The sequence below is a fragment of the Anarrhichthys ocellatus genome, unplaced genomic scaffold (genome assembly GCF_004355925.1).
Source record: "Anarrhichthys ocellatus isolate YVR2014 unplaced genomic scaffold, GSC_Weel_1.0 scaffold5, whole genome shotgun sequence".
Classification (NCBI taxonomy): Eukaryota; Metazoa; Chordata; class Actinopteri; order Perciformes; family Anarhichadidae; genus Anarrhichthys; species Anarrhichthys ocellatus.
The window spans coordinates 8819075-8832810 of record NW_022280035.1 but is presented as its reverse complement, the minus strand read 5'-3'; the positions used below and the strand labels follow the sequence as shown (position 1 = coordinate 8832810).

Below are 13736 nucleotides of genomic sequence, written 5' to 3'. Positions count from 1 at the left end.
AAAAAACCATGAGACAAAAACTATGAATTGTGTTTGATTAATACAACAAGACACTCACACATACATCTCATCTACTGCTGTTATTCACAGCCAAAAACACTCACACTGGTACTCTCCTGTGAGTGGTGTACACCTACCTCTGCGGTTGACCTGATAGGCTGTTATTTTACCGTTGGACGTAGCGCCTTCAGAGTTTACATATCTGAGGATGAAGCGAGTCAGATAGACGTCTGCTTCGCTCACATAAACCTGAAGCTTCACTGCAGTCTACAGGGACGGGTTTGCAAAGGGAGGAAGTGGGAGAAGAGGAAGTGTGGAGGGTAGAAGATATGAATACTTAAGTAATAAATCCCTGAACTCTGCACTGATCTGTGGCCCTGAAGGTGAGAAAAGATGAAGGAGAGGGTGCCACCAACAGCAGCTCAACATCACCAACCAAAACACACATCCCTCCATCATCTGACAGATAGATAGACGGGGGCGAAGCAAGAAAGGAGGAGTACAGAAAGGAGGAGACGGCAGATTTAGTTATGTTCCAATCAAAACATAGAAATGTCTGTTTTTTAGTTTGGAAGTCCAAGTCAGAGAAACCTCTGGACTATTTTTTTTGCATAATGTAAAATGTTCTGTATGTAGGCTCCTGCTGTACCAAAGATACTTAGCAGAAATTGCTGGCTGCCAATTATAAAATGCGAAGAACAAACTGTTCTATTGAAGTTTTAAATTAGTATGTTTAACATTTTCCATATGATGTTGATTCCCAGTTAGCATTCTGACTTGGAATCTAAATTTAAGACATATCTTTGGAACACAGCTGAAATCCAAAGCAAAGCATGGAAATAAATAGATAAGTGGTGCGGAGGTGCAGCTTTCAAACCAGCAATTACTGCACTGCCTCTGGAGTGAGGGATGGAGGGGATGAGAGAAGACAGAAGAAGTAGCTAGGAAGCATTCCCCGTCTTTTTTTTCTCACTCACAGTTACCACAGTAGTAGTTCCAGCCGTCGTCTATGACCGACACCCGGCCACGAACATCCAAACCCCTCCTGTTGGCGTAGCGTAGCACCACGTGGAAGAGGTCTGGAGAGCTGACAGACACCGACACCAACACTTTGGACTGCCGAACGACCAGTGAGCAAGGCAGCAGGCAGAAGGAGAACAGTGGGGGGAGACGATGAAGAGAAGGAAGAGGTATAGGGAAACATAGGAGGGAAGAGAATGAGGGTAAAGATGGAAGACAGCAAGGGAAGAAGGAGAAAGCGAGTGGAAGAAAAGGAGAAGGTGGGAAGTAGCAAGAGGAGGGTGGATAAAGGAAGCAGGAGAGGTGAAGCAAAAGGAAAGACAGGGGGGAAGGAGGGGGAGACAGTGCAAGGGAGTACAGAGGGAAGAGGAAGGGGATGAATTGGAGTGGAGCGCAGGATAGAATGGATGGAAGAGGAGAGGGAAACATTAAATGGAGGTGTGTAGTATTTAAGAGGAAAAAGATGGATAGAGAAGTGTGAAGAGAAGAGAAGAGTAAGGGGGATGAGAAAAAATACATGAAGGAGGGAGGGATGAATAAAGGAAACACCAACAGAATAAGAGAAACCAAGTCAAAAGGAAGACTTTAATACCATCACCATCACCACCAAAAGCAAACACTTTAATCACCCAAATCAACAGAATATTTCTCTCTGGATCTCCACTTCTCAGCACAAACATCCAAAGAAGCTCAAGGGTAGTTAGCCTCTAAAAATATCTTTCCAGATGATTTACTTACACTGTCATTCAAAAACTTGCAAAATTAATGAAAAAGATTAACCTTTCAGATCCATATTGAGACAAGGAACACTGGTTTAACATCTGTCAACTACTTCATCAACAGAGGCATACAGTAAGTAAAAGTCAAATTACATTTAACGTTAAACTCCCAAGTGCTTAGGAGTAGCAAGTGCTGAGAAGTAATTCTACCAATGAGAAATATCGCTTTAAATGTCCACATCACTTTCAGCCATGGAGCTAGCTTTCTGGTTCATGCAGGAGGAGCATAAATGACGGGCCACAGTCACAAAAATATGTAATGCATAATAACGATCACATCATTTGTAAGAAAAGCACGTAGAAATATACATTTTATATTTTTACTGTAGTATTGGAAAACAAATCAGTGAGATGACAAGAAATACAATGATCTGGAGTAATGGATATCTCAAGACTCCAGCAAATGTAGTATCAGTACTAACTTAAAAGGGCCACTGTGTAGGATTTCAGGGAACTATATGAGCAGAATTGGAATATATTATTCATGACTATGTTTTCACTAGTGTACTGTATGTACTGTATGGTAAAGGCCGATGGTAAAGGTCAAATGTAAAGTTCCTACCTGGACGGGGGACATCTGAGCATAACCTCTCCAGCTGAAGTCAGGGAACTCCAGAGGGTTGTAGCCAAATCGCACCGGTCGGCCATCGAGCATGGTTCCCTCCTCAATCTCAAACTTCAGGTGGTGGAGGTCTGGGAAGTAATGATCTGTACGAGGTCTGCAGACACAGTAAGGTACATTTAGAGGGTAAAAGAGCTAATGTAGAAACAAGCAATGGATGAACATTTTTATAAAGTTAGGTCTCCAGACGGTTTTCTCATTTCTCTTTTTTTCCATCATTTCATAATTTATGTGGTGATGTTGGTCTTTTATGACCCACATATTTCATCAAATAAAGTTGGCAATATGAGGCCAGATATTTCCTGTTCAGAAGCAAGCAACTGCAGTTCATTTCTTGCACTTTCTATTTGTAATTTGATGTCTAGAAATTCTTATTTTATATATATTTTATTTTATTACCAGAGAAGGAAGGGTGATAAAGTAACTTCCTTTCGGCATGTTTATTGTCTGGTCAACCCAAACATATAAGGACTGAAGAATAGCTTTTTTTTTGTGATAGGGCAATTGGAACTATAGGAAATGTAGTCTTCATTTTAAGATTCACTACCAATGCATTTGGCCTGAAAACACGAAGGCCACTGATCCTGAGTCTCATTGTTAACTGCAAATAAACAAAATACAAGTACATCAAATACTATTTGAAATCCCTCTCAGGTCTGTTGTTTAACTCACAGATCACACTTTGGCCCCTCCACATTGGGCCTGCAGCGACAACGGCCGTTCCTCTCTCCACAAGACTGACCCGATGAACCTCCAATGTCACACTGGCAACCTAAATACACGACACACAAAAATATAAATACAAAATAGCCGCACCACAGCACTCAAAGCTTTTGTCTGAATGGGGAAATGACATTTAAAAAGTGTTATTTAACACAGCTGATGAGCACTCACCCTGGCAGCCAAAGTAGTTGTGCTCCTGCAGGTTGTAGTAGCCATCTTTACAGGTGGAGCAGGTTCCACTGCAAGCGTTGGGCTTACAGTGACACTGACCAGTTTCCTGTCAGAGACAATAAGTAGATTATTACTGTTAGAATGATAACAGGTAGCATGGATACTGATCTGACAGGGCTTTCATTGAGTAAAAGGGCAGTATTGATCATTCTGTCGTCTGTTTAACCCTCATGCATCACTAGGAACATCTTTTCCGATTCCACATTTTTTATTTTCCAACCACTTCGGCTGTCACTGCATATGGCATATATTTAGTTAAGGACAATAGAGCAACTTTTTAAAAGGGATACACTCGTTAATAAAGGACAACAATGGAGACAAATTGAAACGCCGATATTCACTACAAACATGTGTAATATCCCATTATACCAACTAATTCTTGGTTCGTTTTTCACTTACAGAAAAATGATAACCAAAAATAAATAAGTCATAAAAACCACAACATTTTTAATCTCAATTTCTGTCTTCAAGTTCAAATATTAATGAAGAACTGCAGTTAAATGTGCTCACCTGTGCACACTCTGCAACCCCACTGATGGTACCTGCAATGTTACACTCACAGTCTGCAGGAGAAAGAAGACACTCAGACTTCAGTTCATTTATGAGCTCCATTTACTGCATTCAGGTGAAACATTACGTGAGATGTGTGTGTGTTTGTAGTATCTCTTACTGGTGCATCCATCAGGAGTGTCAGGGGAGAGGTTCCAGTACAGAGCTTTACATTTGTCACAAGCCGGGCCCTCCACATGACGACGGCACTCACATTGGCCCTGAGAGGGTTATTGACAGGAAAATAAACTAATATGTGGCCATCTCCACCAGTAAAAGAAAATAACAAGATCGAATCTTAACCTTGACGATAAAAGAGATCTTGTACGCAAAAATGACAAACTGTCTCAAAATAATGAGTTAGATAAGAAATCTTGAGACATTTTCTAATTATTTTTAGATACTAAGTCATTAATTTGAGATATTAAGTTGTTAATTCAAGAAATGTTCTCATTATAATGGTCAAGGGGGTCACCTAGGGTACCCCTGGTAAACTGAAATGGGCTTCCATAATTAGCTCAGCTCTTTCAGTTGGAACTATTTTGTGTCACAGTTAATCTTAAAAATAATTTGTTAAAAAAATCACAACATGAACAATAAACAAACAAACACATAAAATCATGAAAACTCACCACTGGTGGCTGCACCACATACTGAACAGAGCCGGCAGGGTGGCAGGTACCAGCTATAAATGACAAAGAAAAAGAAAATATTGATACAACTGGTTGAGTGTCAAAATGCAGTAATTAGAAGTGTACAGTCAAGATGAAATATCTTTAATAGCATGCACAAGGAGGCAGTTGGTGTGTACAAAATTTAAGAAACACAAGACTGAAGCTCAGTGAAAAGAGGAAGTTAACAAAGAGGAAGTTAACACTGAGAAAACATCATCCTGCCATAGTGATTTAGAGAACGCTAGATAGCCTATATTCCCTTGGTCAAATGCTCAACGTCCAAGTGAAGTCATGAGTCCGTGCTAAAGTCCAAGCCGAGTTGAAAGTCTTAGTGGAGTCTAAAGTCATCAAATTTGTGACTTGTGTCTGACTTGAGTTCATGTGACTCAAGTCCACACCTCTGGTAAATGGCGTCACTGTAAAGCTAAAGCTAGCAGTGGAGGTAACCACCAGAGATAATGTGTGAACACACCCACAAGTCAGAATGAACAGGAGGTTTTCCTCATTCTGCCGACATTGTGTGTGAATGCAGCATTGCTCGTGTTTCCAAGACAGCAGTTCTGCCCTCTAAAAATGCGTGTGATCTTACTCATGTTCTCTCTTACATAAGTGTGTGTGTGTGTGTATGTGTATGTGTGTGTGATTAGCTGTAGGTCACATTAACTGCAGCTGTCACACCTCACCTCCATTATATTAGGCAGTCAAGAGAATTTGCCTGTGTTTAACCTGCGTGTGTGCGTGTTGTTTTCACCTCGGCAGTTGGGGAATCCGTAGGCGCCGTGTGCACAGCTGTCACACCTCAGCCCCACCACGTTGGGCGGACACACACACTGTCCCGTCACCTGGTCACAGCTGGTGTAGCGGGAGCCCTCTGCAGAACACTGGCAGGCTGGAACAAACACATGATCAACTCCAGTTATTCATCAGTCTCATCAATTGATTGGTATTTATGTATTTAGCCAGTAAGCATCATGTACCAGCCTCACAAGAAGTCAAGTGAGGTTTCCAAACGACACAAAGTGTATTACTTTGTTTACCTAACAGAAACCAGTCAGGAGTTTAAGGCGTCAATATAGAGTTCGATGACTTACGTGTGCAGCTTGGGTAAGCGTAGTAACCAGGAGCGCACTGGTCACAATACGTTCCGCTGTAATTGGGCTGACAGTGGCAGTGACCCGACGCAGTGCAGCTGGAGTCCAATGAGGTGCGAGGATCACAGGTGCACACTGAGAAAACAAGAGGTGAGACATAATAAACAGGAAGACAATCCAGGCACGACAAAATAAAAGACAAACGAGGAGGGAAATTTAAAAAAAGTCTTTCTTATCATTATCATTAAAAGAGCCAACATGTTTAACCACTGTAGGTCATCAAGGCGTTTAATAAACAAACAAAACGTAGTTTATATACATCACAAATGTTAGATAGGTACCAATAGCTTTTTTTACATCGGCTGAAAGAAAAGCTGAGAGGACGGTACAAAGAAAAGAAAAACATATTAGTCTATATCCTCATTGAGACCTGGAGTAACTGAATGTGCTGGGGAAATATTATGTTTCTCTTTAGTTTCATTTGTTCTGCCAAGTTTAGGCTTTGAATAAAATAATGGAATTGTCTACAGTTAGTTGTTTCTTTTCATACCCAGTCCAGGGATTCAAACTAGCAATTCAGTCCCATATTTCAGAGTAGTATCCTTTCCTTATATAACTGTATTATTACTTTTTGTCGATTTATTCTTTGACACTGAAAAGGTGAAACTTCCCTTAATTTCACAAGGCAATATAACACTTCATAAGAAGGTGCGTTAAGTGAAGTGTTTCCATGTGAGTCCATATGTGTTCAGTCCAGCAGGATATCATATTCTCTCTTATTTAATCACTTTCTTTTCAAATGTCTGTGTGTGTGTGTGTGTGTGTGTGCACGCGTGTGTGTGTGTGTACCTTGACAGTTGGGGTAGGAGTGGAATCCAGATCTGCACTGTTCACATCGAAGACCCTGAAACTCTGGTTTACACAGACAACGACCAGACGCATCGCAACCTTCGGGCAGAGAGCCGACTGTACTACAGCCACACACTGGAGAGAGAGACGGGGAGAGTCTTTGTGATTTTGATGGAGCCAGGATTTAGTTGTACACCGAACATAAACGTTGGACTTTAAAGGCACACTGAGAAGGATTTTCCTAGAGATTCACACAAAATAATACCTCTCAATCATCACTTATGACCCGCTAGAAGTGTGTGGCGGTCTCTGTTGGGGAGGCCAAATGCCGAGCAAACAAAGCTCCAGGGTTGGACATGCCACTGTGACTGGTGGATTCCAAATTTTTACCGGCCACTCTACTAATTACTATTGTTTTTTTGGCTGGTGAATGAAGCAAATCTGGCAGCCAGCTGCATATTTTACCAGCATTTTGCTGATGGCTGATGCTAATTTTCAACCCTGAAAAGCTCATTCCAAAAGGAGAGTGAATCTGGTGTACTAAATCCTACTCATTGTGCCTTTAAAAAATATAAGACAGTAAATGTATACATCGTCACAGAAGACTCACATTGGCAGAGCGGGTAGTTGAAGTAGCCTGGTGCACACTGGTCACACCCATAACCTTGGAAACCACTCCGGCACACACTGTGACCGGTCACTAAGTCACATGACCCGTCCAGACAGCCGGGACCTGAACACTGACAGGCTGCAGACACACACACAAACAAACACACACAAACACACACACAGTTAGATCAATTAAACAGCAGCAACACAGACTGATAAATAACATGATTTTTTAAATTCTACTTAGAGATGAATGTGTGTGTGTGTTTTATCATCTTAACTGACTGAAGGAAAGGTGTAAAACTATTCACTGTGATTAACACAGCTTAGAAGCAAGCTGTTTATTCAGGAGTGTGTGTGTGTGTGTGTGTGTGTGTGTGTGTGTGTGTGTGTGTGTGTGTGTGTGTGTGTGTGTGTGTGAGGCTACTCCTGGGTGGTAAACTAACAGAATAAATAAAGCTTTCGGAATTCCTACCTCTGTCTGTGTATTTGTATCTTTGTCTGTGTGAGCAGAACAAATGGGACCCAACCCATTAAACTCAACTGTCAAAGTTTTGCAATCAAAAACCTCTGCAGCCTGGGGATTTGAACACACTCCTCAATTAAAGCTTAGTCATTGTATTTGATGGCTTTGAGAAGAGGAGGGATCATCATCTGAAGCTTCATCCTTTATTTGTGCATAATTATGTGTGTGGACACACGTATGTGGACACAGCTGAGCTCAGATTCGGGGCGTCCGAACACAAAAATCACATTAAAAAAAGACACGTGTAACCACGGCCCAGGATATTTTGCAGTGTTTTCTGATGTCTTTATAGACCAAAGGATTCATTTATTAATGAAAAAAATATTGGGCAGATTAATCAGTAATGCAAATAATAGATAGTGGCAGATATTTGTCTATCCATGTAAGCATCTCTCACCCTGACAGTTGAGTCCATGGAAACCTGGGGCACAGGTGTCGCAGTGGTCACCAGTGAAACCTGGTTTACAGACGCAGGTCCGGGTTTGGGGGTCCAGCCTGCAGGAGTTATCCACAGTACCGGCTGCACTGCACTCACAGTCTGCAGAGAGAGGACATAAACATGTTTTTTGGCAGTAATGTTTGTTGTCAATAAAGTTATTTAACTTTTGATAGGGAGAACAGGTGATTTAAAAAAAAAAAAGTCAAAGTTATCTATATATTGAGAATGCATCCCAAGTTATTTAATCTCAAGCAAAACTCCCAAACACAAGCAGGCTGATATGAGCAGAGCCACAGCAGCTGATACACTAACATGTATCTATGAGGTTGGACTGAACAGTGTTTTGTTTTTTCCATCTTATCACATTCTACTGAAATTCCATTCACGCCACACTGACTTTCCCAAAACTCCCCCAGACATCTGACTTTCACCAAAATCCTCAACAGCTGAACAGACGAAGAAGAACACGGTAAACACAGAAACAGTATGGGAGTATGAAGGTCAGTCATTAGCATGTGAACTTATATTATTAGCTGACCTTTCTTTGCACATTTCTCTCTATACTGAAACCATTCCTTCTGCTATATTTGCTGATAACAATTGTTCTTAAATATTTTGTAATGGTTTAGATAAGAGAGTCAAAAGCTTTATACTCAAATAGGACAGAGAAGCAACAACAAGACAACACACAAACATATGTCAAATAAAAAGAAATAAAGGACACAACAGCAAAAAATAAAAAGTCTTACTGATGATCTCTCCTGCAGGTTTGGCCTCGCCGTTGTTGTTGTTGTTGGATGGATAGATGGGGATGGCTGATGGACACAGAGAGAGAAAGAGAGAGATTAGAAACCAGAGGGTTTTAGGTATGGTGGATATGGATGTGTTGTCCAGTCCCTTTGGATAATCAAATCCCAAAGCTCAGACAGTTTTCATGAGCTGTTTTTGTCTGGGACTCACGGTAACAGTCTGGGAAGTTCATGAAACCGCCGGCACAGGAGTCACAGTTCTCTCCGGTGTAGTTTGGTTTGCAGAAACAGCGACCGGTCAGATCCTCACAGGTACCATCTGTAAACTCTGACTGACAGTCACAGCCTGCAGAGACAAAGAGGGAGGTAGAGGAAGAAGGAGGAAGAAGGGGGAGACATACAGGTGCAAAAAGATGGCAATAAGACAAATACGATATAAATGATGGATATATCATATTTGCATTTGAATGTTTTATGTCCAGTTGATCATGACAGACAGCCGTCACTCACGTGAGCAGGCCAATGGGGAGTCGATGGCGTGGTCAGGTGACCTGTAGTACGTGGGGATGCAGCGCTCACAGTTGGCTCCAGTGGTGTGATGCTGAAAAGGACGAGTTTCCGTTGTAATCAGTCAGTTATTGAGTTACTGTAATCCGTAACTCAATAATGCAAACACAATTACTTTGAGTGTTCATCATACAAACAATGTTTATACATTATAGGCCTAACTGTAACCAATGTTTATACTGTATATTAAGTACATTTTCAAGTATTCCTTGACTTTGCATTATCAAAACACATTATTACTTCAGTAAAACGGTACAGTCGGGCCATTGTAGGTACAAAAACAAAAAAAGAAAAATGACAGCACTGTGGGAGGGGAGTAATATTCCAAGAACAAACTCAGAGTTTAAAATCATACAATTACGAGAAAAAAACCTTTTACCAAACTTTAAAGATACCACAAGTGGAACAGACAAGAAGGCAATAACAGCCACTCACTGGGAATAGTAGAAGAACATTACCTGACAGTTGAGGCAGACTCCTCCTCCTCTGTTGTGTCCGTGGATGTCCATGCTGCCTCTCTTCTGATCAACCTCAGGGTCGTAGTAACAGTCAAACGAGTGACGGTGACAGTTGCACGCTGAAACACGAAACATATCGCACATAAAATACAGCTGGAAAGCAGGTAATGGACAGTGACATTTTAATAGTGAAACAACAGGGAAATATCGGTAATGTTTTTACCTGCAGTGTTATTTTAACAAAATAAAACAGACAAACAAATAAACTAATAATAATACAAATACAAAATTAAACAAACTAAGTCAGTGTAAAAGTTGGAAATCACAGCTGAGCATTTTTTACATGTATTTATTTTTTATTAAAACTAAAAAATAATCTATTTACATCTTTTGTATACTTTATTTGCAAACGCGACCATGTTTTCATAAAGAATGGAGTGATTTAAAGATATTAAATGATTAACTCTATCCACAATATAATTATTAGACAAAACATGGGAATTATAGTCAATTCTATATGACACCATTAACTTTGAGCTCATAGTTCTTTACACAAGCAGGTAAATCAATATCAAACAACAGATGCACAGATGCTCACAAACACACAGGAAGCATTTGGAAACAACACTAAGTGTTGATCACCTGGAGAGTAAAAACTGCTGCAAAGCCAGAGACATGAAGCCGGATGAAAGAAAACAGAGAGGAGGACGAGAGGAAACAGGAGAGGGAAAGAGAGCAAGCAGTTAGTTAACACGTAGTTACTAACAAGTACAGTAGTAGATATCTGTTTAATGTATGGACAGAAAACCCTGGTATCATTTCTCAGCTCTTCAGAAGATCAACTAAATGATTCATCACTTTCTCAGTGAGAAGTTGATCTGAAACCACCGTAGACATTATTCTCAGGCTGCTCTGTGAAGTCACTTCAAGTGTAGTAGTGTTTCCTCTGGCAGCTGGATGGGAGATTATTATACACTCTGCTGAGGATCATATTCAGCTTGTGTCCAAACAAATCATAAAAGGAGAGAAATGAGAGAAGCTGTGTAATTAACGCCACACACGCCTAATTATTTCCTGACATTTGATGAAAGTCAGTTTTCTGGCTCTTTGTAGTTTGAAGTAGAAATAAGAAGGTCGGGGATATTTTATGAATCATAAGAGTTATTTCATGTCGGATTACAGTCAGCGATCAAAGACCGGTGCAATCTCTTTTAGGGAGTCAAGAACATACAACATTACCCAAAGTTGAAATGGTTGATTTTAACATCCTGTTTGTTGAAATAGGTGCACGTAATAGGTGCACATGCACGTATGTGTATGACCACATCTTCATGAAGGTACTCTAGACTTGAAAGCCTCCACTGAGGAAACTCTCCATGGAAACCTGTGCATCCTCTTCAGGGTGGTGGAGGGCTGAACACAGGGCTAAGATGCAGGCCAACATCCTATTTTGATATAAAATATTGGAATTATAATTATTTAGAGATTAATGTAATTTTTGCGCTTTGCATCAGCATCTGGTTTGTTTCTGGTTCAACGAATCTATTTGACTTCAATCTTCCATATAACCCATAAACCCTGTTCTTTAAAATCAGCTCAGAAAGCAGATGTTAAGAGGTTGATATTAATTCAGTAAGGACCAGCTAAACTGAAGAAGAAGTGTGAGAAGAAGAAGAAGCGGAGACTACAAGAAAAGGACTTGTGTTCGTGCTTGTGTTCTTTCATTATACGAATAAAGAGGAAGCGGAAGTCTAACGGCCCAAACTTGACCTCGTCATTGTCCATGTAAGAAGATTACATACATTCTTTAACTTAATCTAAGATAAAGAAAGAGAACCGCATGCTTAAGACACACACGCATAAAATCCTGACCAACGTTTGCTCTTCACACAGAGTCAGAGAAACCCCGATAGAGAGTGTTCTGTTCTTATCTGACCCTCAGCGCCCGAGAGGTGCCGGCTGAATAAACCAGCGGTCCTTATCCTCCAGCTCCGATAGTGGAGAGTATTTTCCTCAGACCTGAGGCACATTTGACTTTTTTTACTTCCTTGAAACCAACCAAAAAAACCAGCACTGAAACCAGCAGACCAGAATAACTCAGCTCGTGAACAGAGACACAGTGCTACACTCTGCTCTCAGCCTGATATATATTCGAGCAGAAACGGACACTTTCATCACTCTTTTAAAAATACTGAAACACGATACACAGGCTTTCTGTAATGTTATTATATTCATGCAGCCAAAATAAAATGTACACATCAAAATAATTCATGCAGCTTTGTGTTCTGGTTGAAAAAAGAGATATGTATTATATCTTTATTATCTGATACACATACTTCCAGCTGCCGCATGAACATAATCTGCTCCGCTATAGTCTCACTCTATCGGAGTATACGCCTGTATCTCCCTCTCTCTGTAGTTTCATATCATGTTGCCCTTTGGTGACCCTTTTGCCATTGTGATACTCTCGTTGTTCCTGTTAAATATAACTGCAGCTTTGATAACAGACGGCTCTCACATGTAAATATAACCGAAGCTTTGATAAATCAAGACTGCAGCAGGACGCAGTCACCGAAAGGTTTTACGGCACGATTGAAGCTTTTAGCGGATAGTCTTCATGAAACGCTTCAATCAACAATGTTCGGGACTTAAAATTAGTTAAAATATAAAGAGTGTTATTTCAACATCCGGAATTTTTTTATTTTTTTTAATCTAACTTTTTTTTCAATTTACAACTTTCCTAGGAGAGTTCAGGAAATTAAAAAACTTGAAGTTTGATCTTGTAGACCGAAAAAAAACCCCGTTTTATTTGTGATGTCATTGAGAACTACACTACCCACAATCCTAACGTGTAACAGCAACGTCTCTGGTTGATGGACCTCGCTGTTACAATGGAAGTGTTTAGCGCATCGGTGAATGACCTGTGGGGGTACAGGCTCGTACGTGCTGCTCCAAGGTCTGCTCCTGGCTTTCAAACTGGACCAACGTGGTGGCTCGGTTTGGAAACTTTATCTTGTATTACAAAAATAGCTCACCAAAATGTGTTCCTGAAATTATTTGAGAATTTGAGGACTAAATGAGCATTGCAGTTGCTGAATCGATCTTTACTTTTGATCGGCAACGGTTAGTTAAAAAGTTATTTGTGAGGTTCCAGAGGCGGCGAGTCACCATTCTCTATGGTTTATGGGATAAGTAGTTCCTTCACTCTTAAAATAATTATGTACACAGTCCCATTTTTTGCTCCGAATCAAGTGTTTTATGGTCATGATTCATCTCGTAGTCGGTTGGCTTTCTTCCAAGCTTAAAACCTTTTATATTAGATTTTCCGAACCTTCAATGGATTCAATTAATGACAAATTCAGTTCGGAACCGGGGCCGTTCAAAAAGTGGGTGGTCACTGTTGAGCTCTCTTAGGACCCAGGAATAAATGCTTCCAATTGTTGTCATTTAACATAATAAATGCAAATGCTGCTTTTATATATTGGTACTGTGAGTACTTTTCACCCCACCATCAATGATGATTATATCCACAGGCATCTCTAAATGTAAAGGGATCTCCCAGCACACATATGGCAGGAAATAAGTATTCAAAATATGTTGATTATATTCATGTTCATATTCAACCAGAAGTCCTGAAGGAATTCTCTAGAGACACAGTTCAGATGTGTGAAAATTATCAAGAAAGTTAACAGCAGCATTGCAGGACATGTGTCTGTTTAGCTTCATTAAATTAAGGCCAACTCGTTCTGTTGAAACAACACATGAAAGAAAACACATTCCTCTGCAGGGATCACTGGTTGAACTGTGTGTGTGTGTGTGTGTGTGTGTGTGTGTGTGTGTGTGTGTGTGT

At 40.4% G+C, this 13736-nt stretch overlaps 1 protein-coding gene across 2 annotated transcripts in view; it reads right to left on the bottom strand.

Moving 5' to 3' along the window:
- The window catches only part of lama5 (laminin, alpha 5), an 89663-nt gene that overhangs the window by 31844 nt on the left and 44083 nt on the right, over positions 1 to 13736 (bottom strand). Inside the window, exons 8-23 of one of the 2 annotated variants that reach the window (XM_031844286.1) lie at positions 9887 to 10005; positions 9372 to 9462; positions 9073 to 9207; positions 8862 to 8927; positions 8071 to 8211; positions 7149 to 7286; positions 6539 to 6673; positions 5690 to 5824; positions 5350 to 5487; positions 4557 to 4609; positions 4046 to 4145; positions 3886 to 3938; positions 3316 to 3421; positions 3094 to 3193; positions 2362 to 2518; positions 978 to 1116 (exon numbers count right to left, since the gene is read on the bottom strand). In XM_031844286.1, the coding sequence (XP_031700146.1) occupies positions 978 to 1116; positions 2362 to 2518; positions 3094 to 3193; positions 3316 to 3421; positions 3886 to 3938; positions 4046 to 4145; positions 4557 to 4609; positions 5350 to 5487; positions 5690 to 5824; positions 6539 to 6673; positions 7149 to 7286; positions 8071 to 8211; positions 8862 to 8927; positions 9073 to 9207; positions 9372 to 9462; positions 9887 to 10005 (1806 nt within the window). Of the gene's footprint in view, positions 1 to 137; positions 268 to 977; positions 1117 to 2361; positions 2519 to 3093; positions 3194 to 3315; positions 3422 to 3885; positions 3939 to 4045; positions 4146 to 4556; positions 4610 to 5349; positions 5488 to 5689; positions 5825 to 6538; positions 6674 to 7148; positions 7287 to 8070; positions 8212 to 8861; positions 8928 to 9072; positions 9208 to 9371; positions 9463 to 9886; positions 10006 to 13736 lie in introns of both variants that reach the window. The other variant, XM_031844287.1, reaches the window with a different exon arrangement.